Source organism: Zeus faber, assembly GCF_960531495.2.
Source record: "Zeus faber genome assembly, chromosome: 1".
Classification (NCBI taxonomy): domain Eukaryota; kingdom Metazoa; phylum Chordata; class Actinopteri; order Zeiformes; family Zeidae; genus Zeus; species Zeus faber.
In genome coordinates this window covers 35972242-35986461 of record NC_137193.1, presented here as the reverse complement: position 1 = coordinate 35986461, position 14220 = coordinate 35972242, and the positions used below count along the sequence as shown (strand labels likewise).

The window sequence follows — 14220 nt, the reverse complement described above, 5'->3', positions numbered from 1 at the left end:
GTAACATTTACATATATTGGTAACATCTAACTCACTGAGCAGCAGTGAGTGAAAATTCTACCAGCACAGCAATGTGTGGGAGCGGAGGTGGGGGGCTGCATCATGCATTATGTTTTAATCGTCACTGTGAATACTTCATTCTTAAAATGTCTTCCTTTTCATTTTAAAATTTTCTGTCTGTCTCTGTCAGATTAACAGCCAGGTGCTGTATGGGCGGAGTCACCAGAATGCCTCAGCCATCATTAAAAGCTCCGCCCCCAAAGTCAAGCTCATCCTACTCAGGTGAGACAGAGAGCATTCTGGGTAAAAACCTTCCCTTCACCCTCATCCGCTTCTACTTCTCTGAGTGAAACAAGTTCATCATCTGGAAGAAGAGTTTCTGAAAGGTTTTCCTCCATCGTTGAAATGCAGTGGAAATGCAGAGGATAAATCAAAGTGAATCTTCTCCGACAATGTACCTCCCTATGAGCTCATGATTATGCTCCAGTACTCCAGTTCTTTCAGCGAAGGACCAGTACTGGAACCTGTTTTGGTGCTGGTCCTGGTATCCAGCAGATCTTCTCTGAGCTGCAATCTGGCGGGGGGTATCAGTCTGAGTGATGGGCCATAATCACAACGCCATTGTGGGACGTCAGCTCCAACAGCTTGTTTAGATGATCTTATTAAAGCTGCTCCACCGAGTATATCACATCCTGTCATCTGGTTCTGTCGTTCATCTGAATGGTTCTCAAGGTGAGCAATGAAAGTATGAATCTGAATTTAAGTTGAAGTAGCTGAACGATTTCTCAGGAGTGCCCGCTCTTTGCTTGAATCGAACAGTTGTTCAGTGGGTTTGAACCTCGCTGGTCAGATGTCAAGTGATGTCTAGCTCAGCGTGACAGAGGTCAACACCCAGGACTACACCACTGTACTCTGAGGCTGAAGCTATGCACAACATTTTTGTCAGCTAAGCAATTTGTGAGTGAATACAGAGCTGACTGCTGTAATCTGAAATATACATAAATATAAACTACTGCATTGAGTGAATCAAATGATGCATCTATAAGAAACTGTGGATGACTGTAACTGGAGCATAAAGTGACTAAATCGGACTGGATTTAACTTTAGCTCTCTCATTGATGTACACAAATAAAAGCAGTGGCTGGCACTATGCACCTGCTTTTAGTTTGTAGATCCTCCAATTAACTAAACAAAGATTAATAAAACTTGCAATGCATCGTTGGTAAACTGTCTCTGGGCAGTCTGTGGGATGGACACTCCCCCTTTCCCTTTGCAGTGCACTTCCAAGTGGACACTGACGCCCCCTACGGTTTGCAACCTCACATGACATGAAGAGACTACGTGAAGGGCTCGTCACTGTGCACACTCTGGTATTTATTCTGTTTCTCAGCTTGATCAAACTCTCCAAAACAAAAATGGCCGACGGGCAGGAGCCATTTGGCGACATCAGAGTATTTTGATCTGATTTGAAGCAGCAGCTCCATGCCTGATTCTCCCATCATGCATCTGTTCAGCGTGCGTTCACAACGTGTTACATCGGCCTCCAGCAGATCTCGACCTCGAGACCCCAACAGGTCACTCCTGAAACATACATTACCAGCCGTCACCACGGTGATGAATGAAAGTCCCTTGGCCCATCACCATGGAAACACCGAAGGTTAACTGTCACTCTGTGGTCAATGGGGCCTGAACCTCCACATGCATTCACACCACGCTCAACACACACATTCTCACGTGTGAGAGAGTACACGTGTCGGTCTCCCTCCTCAGCCCCCACCCACCCAGCTACGCTGCATCCTGCTTTTTTCACCTTGACGAAGGACTTAAGATGCACTTTAATGGTTTAATGGTGATTGGAAACAGGTTAGGTTCCAGGGACGATGACAGTAATTTGTCAATGTCAGTTAAAGATCCTCTCATGAGAAATCAGTTTTTGGCAAACACAACAGGTCACATGTTTCTACTAAAGCATTTAGGCCCAAACTGTGTTTAGAAAGAGCTTAAAGATTAAATGTGATTGAAAATCCAACTACATTTACACACGGAACTGGTGGTGCAATCCAGTGGTGGTGCAGCAGTCCAGTGGTGTGGGTCGGGGTCTGGATCATTTTCATTGTAAACTCACTGAGGTTGAAGCCTTGTTGTATCACCATCCATCAGATGGTGTAGGAGAGAGAGGAAGGAGGAGAGTTAGGGAGCTACATACAGTTAGATGGGGGGGTGAGGCTATTAGTGATATGCTGAGAGGAGAATGGAGTGTGTGTGTGTGTGTGTGTGTGTGTGTGTGTGTGTGTGTGTGTGTGTGTGTGTGTGTGTGTGTGTGTGTGTGTGTGTGTGTGTGTGTGTGTGTGTGTGCGCGCGCACGCTCCCTCTGCAGTTGGTCTCTGGGGTTTGGGTGCATGGCCTGTTGCTTTTAGCTAACGTTAGCTTAGTTGGGGGGTGGTGAAAGGGATTCTGGGCTTCTACAGCCAAGCGGCAGAAGCTGGTAGAAGCAGCATCAGGTAGAAGCAGCTGAAAGTGGAACCAGCAGAAGGTGAAACCAGCGGCAGGTGGTGGCAGCAGCAGGTGGAAGCAGCCACAGGTGGAAGCAGCCACAGGTAGAAGCAGCAGAAGATGGAACCATCAGAAGGTTGAACCAGCAGCAGGTAGAAGCAGCAGCAGCAGGTGCGACCAGCTGAAGGTGGAACCAGCAGCAGGTAGGAGCAGCAGCAGCAGGTGCGACCAGCTGAAGGTGGAACCAGCAGCAGGTAGAAGCAGCGGCAGGTGCGACCAGCAGCAGGTGGAACCAGCGGGAGGTGGAACAAGCGGGAGGTGGAACCAGCGGGAGGTGGAACCAGCGGGAGGTGGAACCAGCGGGAGGTGGAACCAGTGGGAGGTGGAACCAGCGGCCGTCAGAGGCTGTGTCTGGTTCCCTTAATAGGTTTAGAAACATTGAGTGACACTGAGGAGCTCTGCAAAGCCTCTGTGGACCTGAGGACAGTAGGACCAGGGAGCACTCTGATGAAGTGATACATTAATATCTCTCTCTCTCTCTCTCCATAGAAATGAAGATGCTATAAACCAGATGGCAGTTCGTCCGTTTCCCAACCCTCCGCCTCCCCTCCTCAGCCCAGAGGTTAGACCTCACACACACCCAGACACACACACACACTCACACCCAGATTAATGTAGTCCTTCAATTGTGTGTGTGTGTGTGTGTGTGTGTGTGTGTGTGTGTGTGTGTGTGTGTGTGTGTGTGTGTGTGTGTGTGTGTGTGTGTGTGTGTGTGTGTGTGTGTGTGTGTGTGTGCGCAGCCCAGATCTCCATCTCCAGACAGTGTGTTGCCCCCCGCTCCAGAAAGTCTGCTCCACCAAGAGATCCAGTCCAGCATCAAGGTCAGTGCACGCTCACAACCACACACACCCACACTCATAGATTCTCACACACACAAAGTCGAGCAATCACATTACATTTAAAATATAAACAGCTAAGATTGTTTGTTGTAATGGATATAGAGTTCACATCATGTCAGACAACATGCATTGGGTTAGGGTTGGCAACTATAAGGTGAGACAACTGCACTCATGCACTTGGTATTACACCATATATATTAAACACTACACACTGCGTACTACACACTACTCACTACATAATACTCACCACACAGTGCATGTTACATACTACTTACTCTACACTGCGTACTACACACTACAGACTACTCCCTATATATTACTCATTACATACTACTCACAAGTCACTACATATTGGACGCAGTGTTGGAGAACTCCAAACAGCTCTTCTTCTACTGTCTTAGCCTCTGACCCCCTCTAGTGGTAGATGTGGGAACAGCAGCAGCAGTACAAGAACAATCAAGTATATAAGCTTCCAGTGTGTTAACTGGTCTGAACTGAACTGGAATAAACTGGTTTGAACTAGTGTAAACTTTGTTTAACTGATTTCAAGGAACAGGCTGGACCGGCTGCACAACAGAACAGCAGATCCAGCGCTGCAAAGAGTGAGACAGAGTCCAAGGTACAGAACCAGAACCAGTTCTGCTGGGAGGAAACCAGTCAGACGTGCACACATTAATATCATATCTGACATGTTTTTCACCGTTTTGTACAATTATTCATTGATCAGGCGCTTTTGCCAAAGCAACTTAATGTACATGAAAGGCTAGAAGCAATCAAAGCCTACATCGACCATTGGAGCAACCTGGAACTAAAGTGCCTGAGCATTTGTTTCTAAATTCAACCAGATACAAGTGTAAGATAGATGTCATCGATGCAAGATGTCATTAGTAATATATATTTTTTTCATTTTATATATATATATATATATATATATTTATTTATTTTTTATTTATTTATTTATTTTTATGTGAGGAATTGGAGCTACCGATACGAAGACGCACTGAATAGTGTGTGTGTGTGTGTGTGTGTGTGTGTGTGTGTGTGTGTGTGTGTGTGTGTGTGTGTGTGTGTGTGTGTGTGTGTGTGTGTATCTGTATCCATCCTCTAGAAGCAGAAATGTGTAGAAGTTCTACCGCCACAACAGGTGAGTGAACATGTCATTGTGGTAATGACCATCTGGCTGCACATATTCTGCTTATTACACACTACTTACTGATTTAAAATTCTTTTTTAGCTAGTAGGTCTCATTTAGTAGTAGTACAACTATGTCAGGTTAAATAACTGGTATGTCTAATTGAATAACTACTATGTCTAGAGTTATAATTACTATGACTAGTTTTATAACAAAAATGTCTAGTTTAAGAGCTTCCATGGAGTCACGGTGACGTACTGAACTAGGTTATTTAATCTTGGTGTTTTTCGCGTTGGAAGTGTTTTTATTGGGTGTTTTTCAGGCTAAAAGTATCTGAAAACGGCAGTACGCAGAGACATGGTTGAGGTCTCGTTAGAACTGGGATGTTTCCAGACGTCTTGTCCTTCGTGTTTGATCAATATAGATCTACATTTGTGGCAAAAGAATTGTGAAAAACACGTAATTTTACCTGAAGTAGGAGAGATTTTGAGGCGATTTGATGAGTTTCAGGAGCAGGCTGCTTTGTGACATCATCAACCGAAGTTATATAACTCCAAGCTTCCTCTCTCGGAACTCATTCGCATCCAGCCAGTTGCGAGTGCAACACCTTGCAGACAACTTGAGCCAATGCTGTGTTTAAAGGAAACTCTGAAAATTGTAACCTGTGCTGCATTTTACAAAACCCTGAAAACTGTAATCGTTCACAGAAGGCATCTTCGGACCGCAGGAAGTACTAAGAACCTATGGAGGAACTAGGGCTGGGCAATAAAATGATCACAATAATTATTCACCATAAAATCTTCCACGATAACGCTGAAAAATTTATGAGATTCATTTTTGATACAGTGTCCGTTTTCCTCTACCTACAAAGACACGACACAAACAGCCAATCCTACATTAGGTGCGCCATTGCTTCCTCCGCTCTCTCCCCGGCTGTGGTGCTCTACGGCCAACAGCGCGCAGCGGTGATGACGCCCCCCGTTGCTGATGCAACGGGTATTCCTTAAATGCCAATTTTGACTGGAACTTGTCCTCCTCCCAACCCGAGCCTGGCGCGTCCCTCATTCCCGCGAAACGAAAGCGATTAAGGAAAGAAGCCGCAATTTTCGGTGTCTTGTGTGTATTTCGATGTCTGGTCTGACACGGTCAGAGAGAATCCCGTGGTCTGCTCAAAACGTCCCCGCATATAATCACAGAGCGCAGATTCGGGAACCTCGAATTACAGAACCTTGGACCTGTAATACGTATGTAACATGACTAAACTGGACCCAGTGTATTGCTGCCTGCCTCTCTTTCCATTGTAGTTCTTATGTACTGTATTTCCACTAGCTAGTGATAGCATTAGCATGTAGGTGGAGTGATAGAGGGATGTGAAACCAAGAGAAGTGGTTGTCATGGAATTGGTCATTATTCATAAATAAGTGACCACTGGATGCTGCTACTGACCAATCAGAATCCAGCATTCTACAGAGCAGAGTGATAAATATGGAATTAAGCCAGGTGCAGTAATGTGCCCTGTCAGTGCTGTCACCCATTGTGTGTGTGTTGTGTATATGTTCTATTTCATGTGTGTGTCAGTCGTCCAGGTTGTCCACTAAACAGACAGCAGGTTCTGTCTCTCCACCGCCACCCCCACTCAGCCCTGACCTCCAGTCCCACAGCACAGGTACACACAGTACATGCTGTACCCAAAGTACACACAGTACACCTAGTGCATACTGTGTACTAGGGCTGTCCCTTTGAACCACCGTAGGAACTTGGTGAAAAGTTTAATTAAATTTGGATAATTGTTGATCAGAGGTGTCATGTGACCCCAGACCCCGCCTCCTGCCCAGTCATTCCTGGTCAGGACACTCTGATCGAGATCTATAAAGGAAGATCTGGACTGGGACTGAGCATCGTGGGGGGGCGAGACACCCAGCTGGTAACACACACACACATTAGTTTACACTAAACATATTAGATTCACACACTGATAACCCCCCCCCCCCCATCTCTCTCAGGATGCCATAGTAATACATGAAGTATATGAAGAAGGAGCTGCTGCTGGAGATGGTCGACTCTGGGCAGGAGACCAGATCCTGCAGGTGAATTAGTGTGTGTGTGTGTGGGTGTGTAGCTGCTGAAGAGGTTTAGGTGGTGTTCCACATTAGAACAGCAACTGCCAAGTACTCACAATAAAAAGTGTGTGTGTGTGTGTGTGTGTGTGTGTGTGTGTGTGTGTGTGTGTGTGTGTGTGTGCAGGTGAATGGCGTTGACCTGCGGGGGGCCACACACGCCGAGGCGATCAGCGCTCTGCGTCACACTCCGTCCAGAGTGCGTCTGACGGTGCTGAGGGACGAAGGCAGCGAGGAGGATGAGGAGAAGCTGGAGGTGTTCAGGGTGGAGCTGCAGCGCCGCAGCGGGCGGGGGCTGGGTCTCAGCATCGCAGGGAAGAGGTACCCAGTACTGTTGTACTACATATTACTACTACATAGTAATACTATACATTGCTATCGCAGAGTCATGATACAGAAGTATCAGTACTGAAACAATGGCGTGTGTGTGTATATTTTATGTACTGTGTGTACTCTGTGTACTATATAAGTGTACTGTGTGCAGGAGCGGCAGCGGGGTGTTTGTCTCTGAGCTGGTCAGAGGGGGCGCTGCTGAGCTGGACGGCAGGTTGATGCAGGGAGACCAGATCCTGTCTGTCAACTCGGAGGATGTGAGACAGGCTGCACAGGAGAACGTGGCCGCCATGCTCAAGGTACACAAAGTACTACACACTATACACACATTACACACAGTGTGTGTTCAGAAAAGGGTTCAATCCGTGCTTTAATTTTATGGAAAACTCTGAAATGTAATTTTCAGGGATTGTATTTTTATATTTTATTATATTGTATTTTAATCTAATATTTGAATATGAAAAGGTGTTGGAACGCTGTTCAGTAACACAGCAGGACTGTAGTGCCTGATCTGAACAGCAGGGGGCGCTGTCAACCGGCAGGGCTGCTCAGCCTCAGTGTTGAGCAGTTAAACCGCTTAAAGTTAATGAAGCTACTGAACACTGAAACTAGTTAAACCACAGCAGAGCCACTGACAGGGAGGGATTAGTAAAGTTAAAGCTGCTTGTATTAATACTTTGTACCTCAGTACATAGTACTGTGTTGATGTGTTGTTTCCTGTGTACTGGCAGTGCACCAGAGGCACTGTGCTGCTGGAGCTGGGTCGACTGAAGCCAGCATCATGGGTCTGCAGGCCAGACGGCCAGGTGCGTGCAGTCCAACAAGATAATGTTTTACGCTTTATTTTATTTTTATTTCAGTGAGTTTATGTCATTTCCTTTTGTCTGATAAAGCGTTTTCATCTGCACCTGCATGGAATTTATGTGTTTTTAATCAGGGGATTTTTAAAATACAATTTCTGTTCCTCCCTCTCTCAGATGAATAATGTGACTGATGGTTCCAGTTCCTTGGCCCTTCCTCCCCCCTCCTCACCCCCCAGCTCCTCCCGCTCTCCTAGCCCCGCCCCCTCTCCCAGCCTCGGCCCCAAGGTGACCTCTGGCCCCGAGTTGACCTCTGACCCCAGCGTTAGCAGTGTTAGTGTTAGCAGTGCTGGCGATGTCACTTTCTCCAACAACAATAATACAGGTAGGATCAAAATGATATACTTCTACTACTACTGCTGCTACTACACTACTAATACTACTACTACTACTACTACATTTACATTTACATTTATTCATTTAGCAGACGCTTTGGTCCATAGCGACTTAGATGGGAGGCTAGAAACAATCATAGCATCAACCATTGGAGTAACATCAAACTTCATTGCATGATCTCTGGTTTCTAAATTCAACCAGATACAATTGCAAGATGCTGTAAGTAATCAGAATAAAAATATTTTTTATGTCAGTGCATTTTTTTTTTCATGTTAGTGCATTATGTCTAATAACAACTTAACAGCTAGTCAACATCAACAATTCATGTGTTAGTGTATTTGCAGTATAACAACTTAAGGTTGGTCAACTTCAACAGAAACAAGAATAGTTCTTGTTAGTCATAGCTAAGAGAGGATCAGGCATTGCTGAAAGAGCAGGGTCTTCAGGTGTTTCTTGAAGGTTGTGAGTGTCTCTGCAGAGCATAACAAGCTGGGTAGCTTGTTCCTCCACTGGGGCACCGTGCATGAGAAGAGCCTGGATTGAGAACTCATTCCATGCAGTGGAGGCACCACCCGCCACCGCTCATTTGCGGACCTCAGAGAGCGGGTTGGGGTGTGTGGCCTGATAAGTGATGCAGTGTATGTGGGTGCAGATCCAGTAACTGCCCTGAAGGCCAGCATCTAGGATTTGAACTTGATGCGGGCAGCTACAGGGAGCCAGTGGAGAGGGATGAAGAGAGGTGTGACATGTGCACGCTTTGGCTGGTTGAAAACCAGGCGCACTGCTGCATTATGAATAATCTGCTGGTAGATCAGGCGGTAGTGCGTTGCAGTAGTCTAGTCGTGAGTTGACAAGCACCTGGACAAGGAGTGCTTTTTTTACGGACTACTCCTACAGATATAGTCCGATGTGGGTCAAACTTGGACCACAGCATGTCTGGACTGCCCCGAATACAACTATCATTCATTGTGTCCCGGGTTCAACTTTTTCTGAGTGACACCTTGACCGGTGATAATGGCTAGGAGAATAATAATAAAAATCCATACTAATATAGTACAATAGTGTTCCCGCCCTTCAGATGGGAACCCTAATTACTGCCGCCTGGAAAGGGCTAAAGTTGCCGTCCTCCATTAAAACAAACAGATACAATGGACAAACGTGTGTGTGTGTGTGTGTGTGTGTGTGTGTGTGTGTGTGTGTGTGTGGGTGTGTGTAGGTCCAGATGCTGGGGTCCGCACCGTGCAGCTTGTCAGGGTACGTTCATGTGATTTGCTGCAGTTTTTACTCGTTTTCACTGGAACACACACAGAGTGACAACCCCCCCCCCCCTCTCAGGGTCCCTCTGAGTCTCTGGGCGTCAGCATTGCAGGGGGGCTGGGCAGTCCCATCGGAGACACGCCTGTCTTCATCGCGATGATCCAGGCCAACGGGGTGGCAGCCAAGAGCCAGCAGCTGAAGGTGGGAGGGGGGGAGGGGGAGAGTGTGTCGTCTGTGGTACAGTAATAAAATTAATCGCATTTGAAAAGTTTTATTCATTTTTATACATTTTTCCGGTTCTTTGCCACAAATTTTAAGAAAAGCCCCCGGGAGTCGTCTCAGCTTGGAGCAAACTGTACTTTTTTAAGGTGTTTAATCTTTATATATTTTTGTCTTCAAATAGTTTACTTTTGTACAAACACATCTCCATGTTGCATAAGGAGCTTTATTCTATTCTTTATTCTCTGGATCTTGAGACTCATGTGACCTCTGCTTCGTGGTCTATCTCACATTCCACTCAAAATAAATAATGGAAACTAGATCTTGCGTTGTAAGATCAAAATTGCAAGTCATCTTATCATGAGTTTCTGCAGAACAGCAGCTCTGTATTCATCAGAACAAGTTTCACTCTGAAAGTCAGAGCGATCAGAATTGTTCAGTTTAGTTCAGTTGGTGAAACGACGGTGAGGGAGGAAGTACTTCCTGAACGACAAGAGTCGGTCACTCTGATGTGAATGCAATTCTCACAGGAATCATTTATTTTTTCTCAAAACTATTGAGTATTGAGTAATTTACAAGATGTTTGCTATCACTATTAGTAGATAATAGTGAGCACAGTTCTCAATGTTTGTAGTGTTTTTACATGATGGTGGTGATAGTGGATTACTTTATTGTAGAAAGTGCTGTGGCAGAAAAAAGGAAAAACTGCTGTAGCCTTTCACTGTGTGTGTGTGTGTGTGTGTGTGTGTGTGTGTGGGTGTTTGGGTGTGTGGGTGTGTGTGTCCAGGTGGGCGACAGGCTGCTCAGTGTGAATGGTCGCTCTGTCGACAGTTTGCCTCACGCTGACGTCGTCAACATCCTGAAGACCTGCTACAATGACATCACCCTGCAGGTACACACACATACACTGTGCAACACACACTCCAAAAGACACTGTACAACACACACACTGTACAACACTAACACACACACTCTACAACACCAACACACACACTGTACAACACGCACACAATACCGTACAACACTAACACACACACACACTGTACAGCACACACACTGTAAATCACACTGCACAACACGCACACAATACTGTACAACACACACTGTGTCGCATAATATGCAACACACACCGGACGATTTGGAAGGACACTGAAACAGTTTGAATTAAAATAAATATTTATTTATTTTTAATCATATTTACACTTTGTATTTATTATGACATTTTAACATAAAATATGAAAATATGTTCTTTAGAAAATGAATATTTATTCATCATTTGTTATTAATATAAATAATATATGTATTCTTACACAGCGTAGCATCAGCTGTGTGTGTGCGTGTGCGTGCGTGCGTGTTATCAGTCTGGCCCAGCTGGTGAATTCTGGGATCTTGATAGACAGGACTTTATGTTAATGAGCCTTTATCAGCTGACATACACACATAGAGACACACACAGATTTATTCATCCAAATCCTTATTTAAACTTTGTCCCAAACCATTGTGTGTGTGTGTGTGTGTGTGTGTGTGTGTGTGTGTGTGTGTGTGTGTGTGTGTGTGTGTGTGTGTGTGTGTGTGTGTGTGTGTGTGTGTGTGTGTGTGTGTGTGTGCTTCTCTCTAGGTGGTTGCAGACACCAACATCAGTGCTATTGCCAGTCAGGTGGAGAATCTGTCTCCCAGTCTGCAGACGGACACACAAACTGCTGGAGTGGAGTGAGTGCGCACACACACACACTGATGGAGCAAAGTGAGCCCAATCACGCTGAACACATACATAGACCTGAGTCCAGACCAGAACTGATCTGTGTCCCGGTGCTCCCCAGATCCTCCCAATAATAGTGTATTATTAATAACCTAATATTAGAAATGTAATATGTGTTGTTTTGTGACGGACCCTGGCTGTGTTGTCCCCTCTAGGGGTCCAGCTCCCAGGTTAGTCCACCTGCAGAAAGGCTCTGAGGGGTTAGGCTTCAGCATCGTGGGGGGGTTCGGGAGCCCACATGGAGACCTGCCCATCTACGTTAAGACTGTCTTCAGCAAGGTAGCTATCTGTCTGTCTGCCTGCCTGCCGAGGCTGAGGGACCTGGATGAAAACAAGCGCTGTAGCTCGGATCCATGGATCAATGACTATCCGCCCCCTCCTCCCCCTCCCTCTCCCCCAGGGTGCAGCGGCGGAGGACGGGCGTCTCAAACGAGGGGATCAGATTGTCTCGGTGAACGGAGAGAGTCTGGACGGAGTGACGCACGAGCAGGCAGTAGCTCTGCTCAAGAGACAGACAGGCAGCGTGGCTCTGCACGTGCTGTCCTAGCGCGCACACACTGAGACACACACTGAGACACACACTAAAACGCATTGAATATATGATTAGATCAGTTATCACACACACAGAGACAAACATGTGTCACATACAATATGAACTAAAACAGACACACACACACACACACACACATACACACCAGCTAGTCTCCATGGAGACGGTGGTGTTGTCCTGTCATCAGGTGAATTCTGACTACTGATCACTTTCCGATCAACAATCAGCCTTTATCTGATCACAGTATTAACGATCAACACTTTGTTTGTAGACAAACTGAGTCAATTAATTTATTTCTGATCATCTTGAAGATTAACATACATTTATTTTTTGTTTGTAAATGTTATGATCAGGAGACCCCCCCCCCCCCCCCCCCCCGCACCCGAGTCACTGTGACACAGGAAGTGATGTCACAGCCTGGGGGACTCCTCAGGGAGCCAGAATGACTACTAAATGGTTTCACTGACTAGTTGTTAGCTGTCAGCAGTTAGCACTGCTCGCACTGATTCGAAGCCCTTTAAAAGAAAACAAATAACCCCAAAGTTTGACTCTGAGTCTTGTCTTTCATTCCACTGTTGTTTCCTGTTCCCCCCTCTCTCTCCTTTTCTCTCTCTCTCTCTCTCTCTCTCTCTCTCTCCTCCCACTTGTTCTGCCTTCTGATTGGTCCATTTTGTGGGTCGCTGTCTGTTCTTTAAAAGTGAATGTGTGCCACAGGGGTCTGCTACATGCTCCTGATCAGTTTCATAGTTGTTTTCATAGATGCAGATTGATTTGAGATGATTTGTGTTTTATTAAAATCTAAAATGAGCACAATCCAACTCTGTTATTCTTTCTTGCCCGGAGGTAAAAGGTCATCAGACTGTTGCTTTGGCTGAACCTCAAATTGATGTGTGGCGGTGTTTTAGCACTGTAGCTGCTGCGTTAAAACAGGTTTATGGTTTCAATATGAATGGCCCCTGAACAGCTGAACTAAAAGTATGTCATGGTATTGTGTTCATGGTAGTGTAGTTGTAGTAGTATTGGTAGTGTCGTGGCACTACCAATACAACTACACGACAGTGGTAGTGGTGTTGTAGTGTATTTGTAGTGCAGTGGTAGTGCATTTGTTGTGTAGTTATAGTGTAGTACTTGTGTTGTGGTAGTGTAGTAGTCATGGTAGTTGTAGTGGTAGTGTCCTAGTCATACCGTGGTAGTGTAGTTGTCATTGTAGTGTAGTTCTAGTGTTGTAATCGTGCCGTGGTAGTGTAGTTGTAGTGTAGTGGTAGTGTCATGGTAGTGTCATGGTAGCGTAGTAGTCGTGCCGTGGAAGTGTAGTAGTCATGGTCGATTAGTGGTAGTGTCATTGTAGTGTAGTAGTCGTGCCGTGGTAGTGTAGCAGTCATGGTGGTGTAGTTGTAGTGTAATGGCAGTGTCATTGGAGCATAGTTGTAGTGTAGTAGCCATGCCATGGTAGTGTAGTGTAGTTGTAATGTAGTGGTTGTGGCGTGGTAGTGTAGTAGTCGTTGTAGTGTAGTGGTAGTGTCATTGAAGTGTAGTAGTCCTGCCATGGTAGTTGTAGTGTAGTGGTAGTGTCATTGAAGTGTAGTAGTCATGCCATGGTAGTTGTAGTGTAGTGGTAGTGTTATTGTAGTGTGGTAGTCGTGTCATGGTTGTGTAGATGTAGTTGTAGTGTCGTGATATTTGTAGTGCAGCGGTAATGTCATTGTAGTGTAGAAGTCATTGCAGTGTAATTGTAGTGAAGTAGTATAGTAGTTGTGCCGTGATAGTGTAGTGGTAGTGTATTTGTAGTTTAGTAGTCGTGCCGTGGTAGTGTAGTAGTCGTTGTAGTGTGCTTGTAGTGTAGAAGTTGTGCCATGGTAGTGCAGTAGTGATGGTAGTGTAGTTGTAACATGGTGGTTGTGTAGTTGTTGTGTGAAAGATGTATTTTGAAAACCATCAGAAAAATAATCGGTAAAAAGTTCAGACTGAAGATATTAAGTGACGACTGAATCAGATTTAGCGATGCTTGCTTCCGTGCTTCAGTCTTTATTGTTTAGGTTATTAAATTGCAAAACAATGAAAACGAAAAGGACGAAACACACCGACTCCAGAGCATTAAAAGTAATTTTTTATATTCCCAACAATGGACAGTGAGAGATGAAATGGTTCGACATTTTGATTTATTTTGATTCATATACGTGCATGTGCCTGTATATGTACATTTCCAGGATGATACCTCAGAACTCTACTCTAAACTTTTCTAGTGAAACAAGTTGTTTCACACTC

At 45.2% G+C, this 14220-nt stretch overlaps 2 protein-coding genes across 3 annotated transcripts in view; both read left to right on the top strand.

Moving 5' to 3' along the window:
• The window catches only part of LOC307247944 (inaD-like protein), a 72507-nt gene extending 71644 nt beyond the window's left edge, over positions 1–863 (top strand). Inside the window, exon 31 of the mRNA XM_080024102.1 lies at positions 191–863. Coding sequence (XP_079880228.1) covers positions 191–286 — 96 coding nt within the window. The 3' untranslated portion in view covers positions 287–863. The remainder of the gene's footprint in view (positions 1–190) is intronic.
• A 2116-nt stretch (positions 864–2979) lies between these two features.
• Positions 2980–12658, top strand: LOC307238141 (multiple PDZ domain protein-like). 2 transcript variants are annotated; one of them, XM_080011017.1, is made up of 17 exons: positions 2980–3115; positions 3294–3374; positions 3949–4011; positions 4501–4536; positions 6103–6190; positions 6342–6448; positions 6528–6611; positions 6769–6962; positions 7126–7273; positions 7706–7780; positions 7952–8159; positions 9387–9424; positions 9506–9628; positions 10434–10538; positions 11265–11356; positions 11561–11684; positions 11806–12658. In XM_080011017.1, exons 1-17 carry the CDS (start codon positions 3065–3067, stop codon positions 11950–11952), a joined length of 1764 nt encoding a protein of 587 aa, XP_079867143.1. In that variant the 5' UTR covers positions 2980–3064; the 3' UTR covers positions 11953–12658. The 2 variants fall into 2 exon arrangements, with proteins under 2 accessions (XP_079867143.1, XP_079867142.1); XM_080011016.1 differs by having other exon boundaries at positions 3943–4011.
• Positions 12659–14220: the final 1562 nt, after the last annotated feature.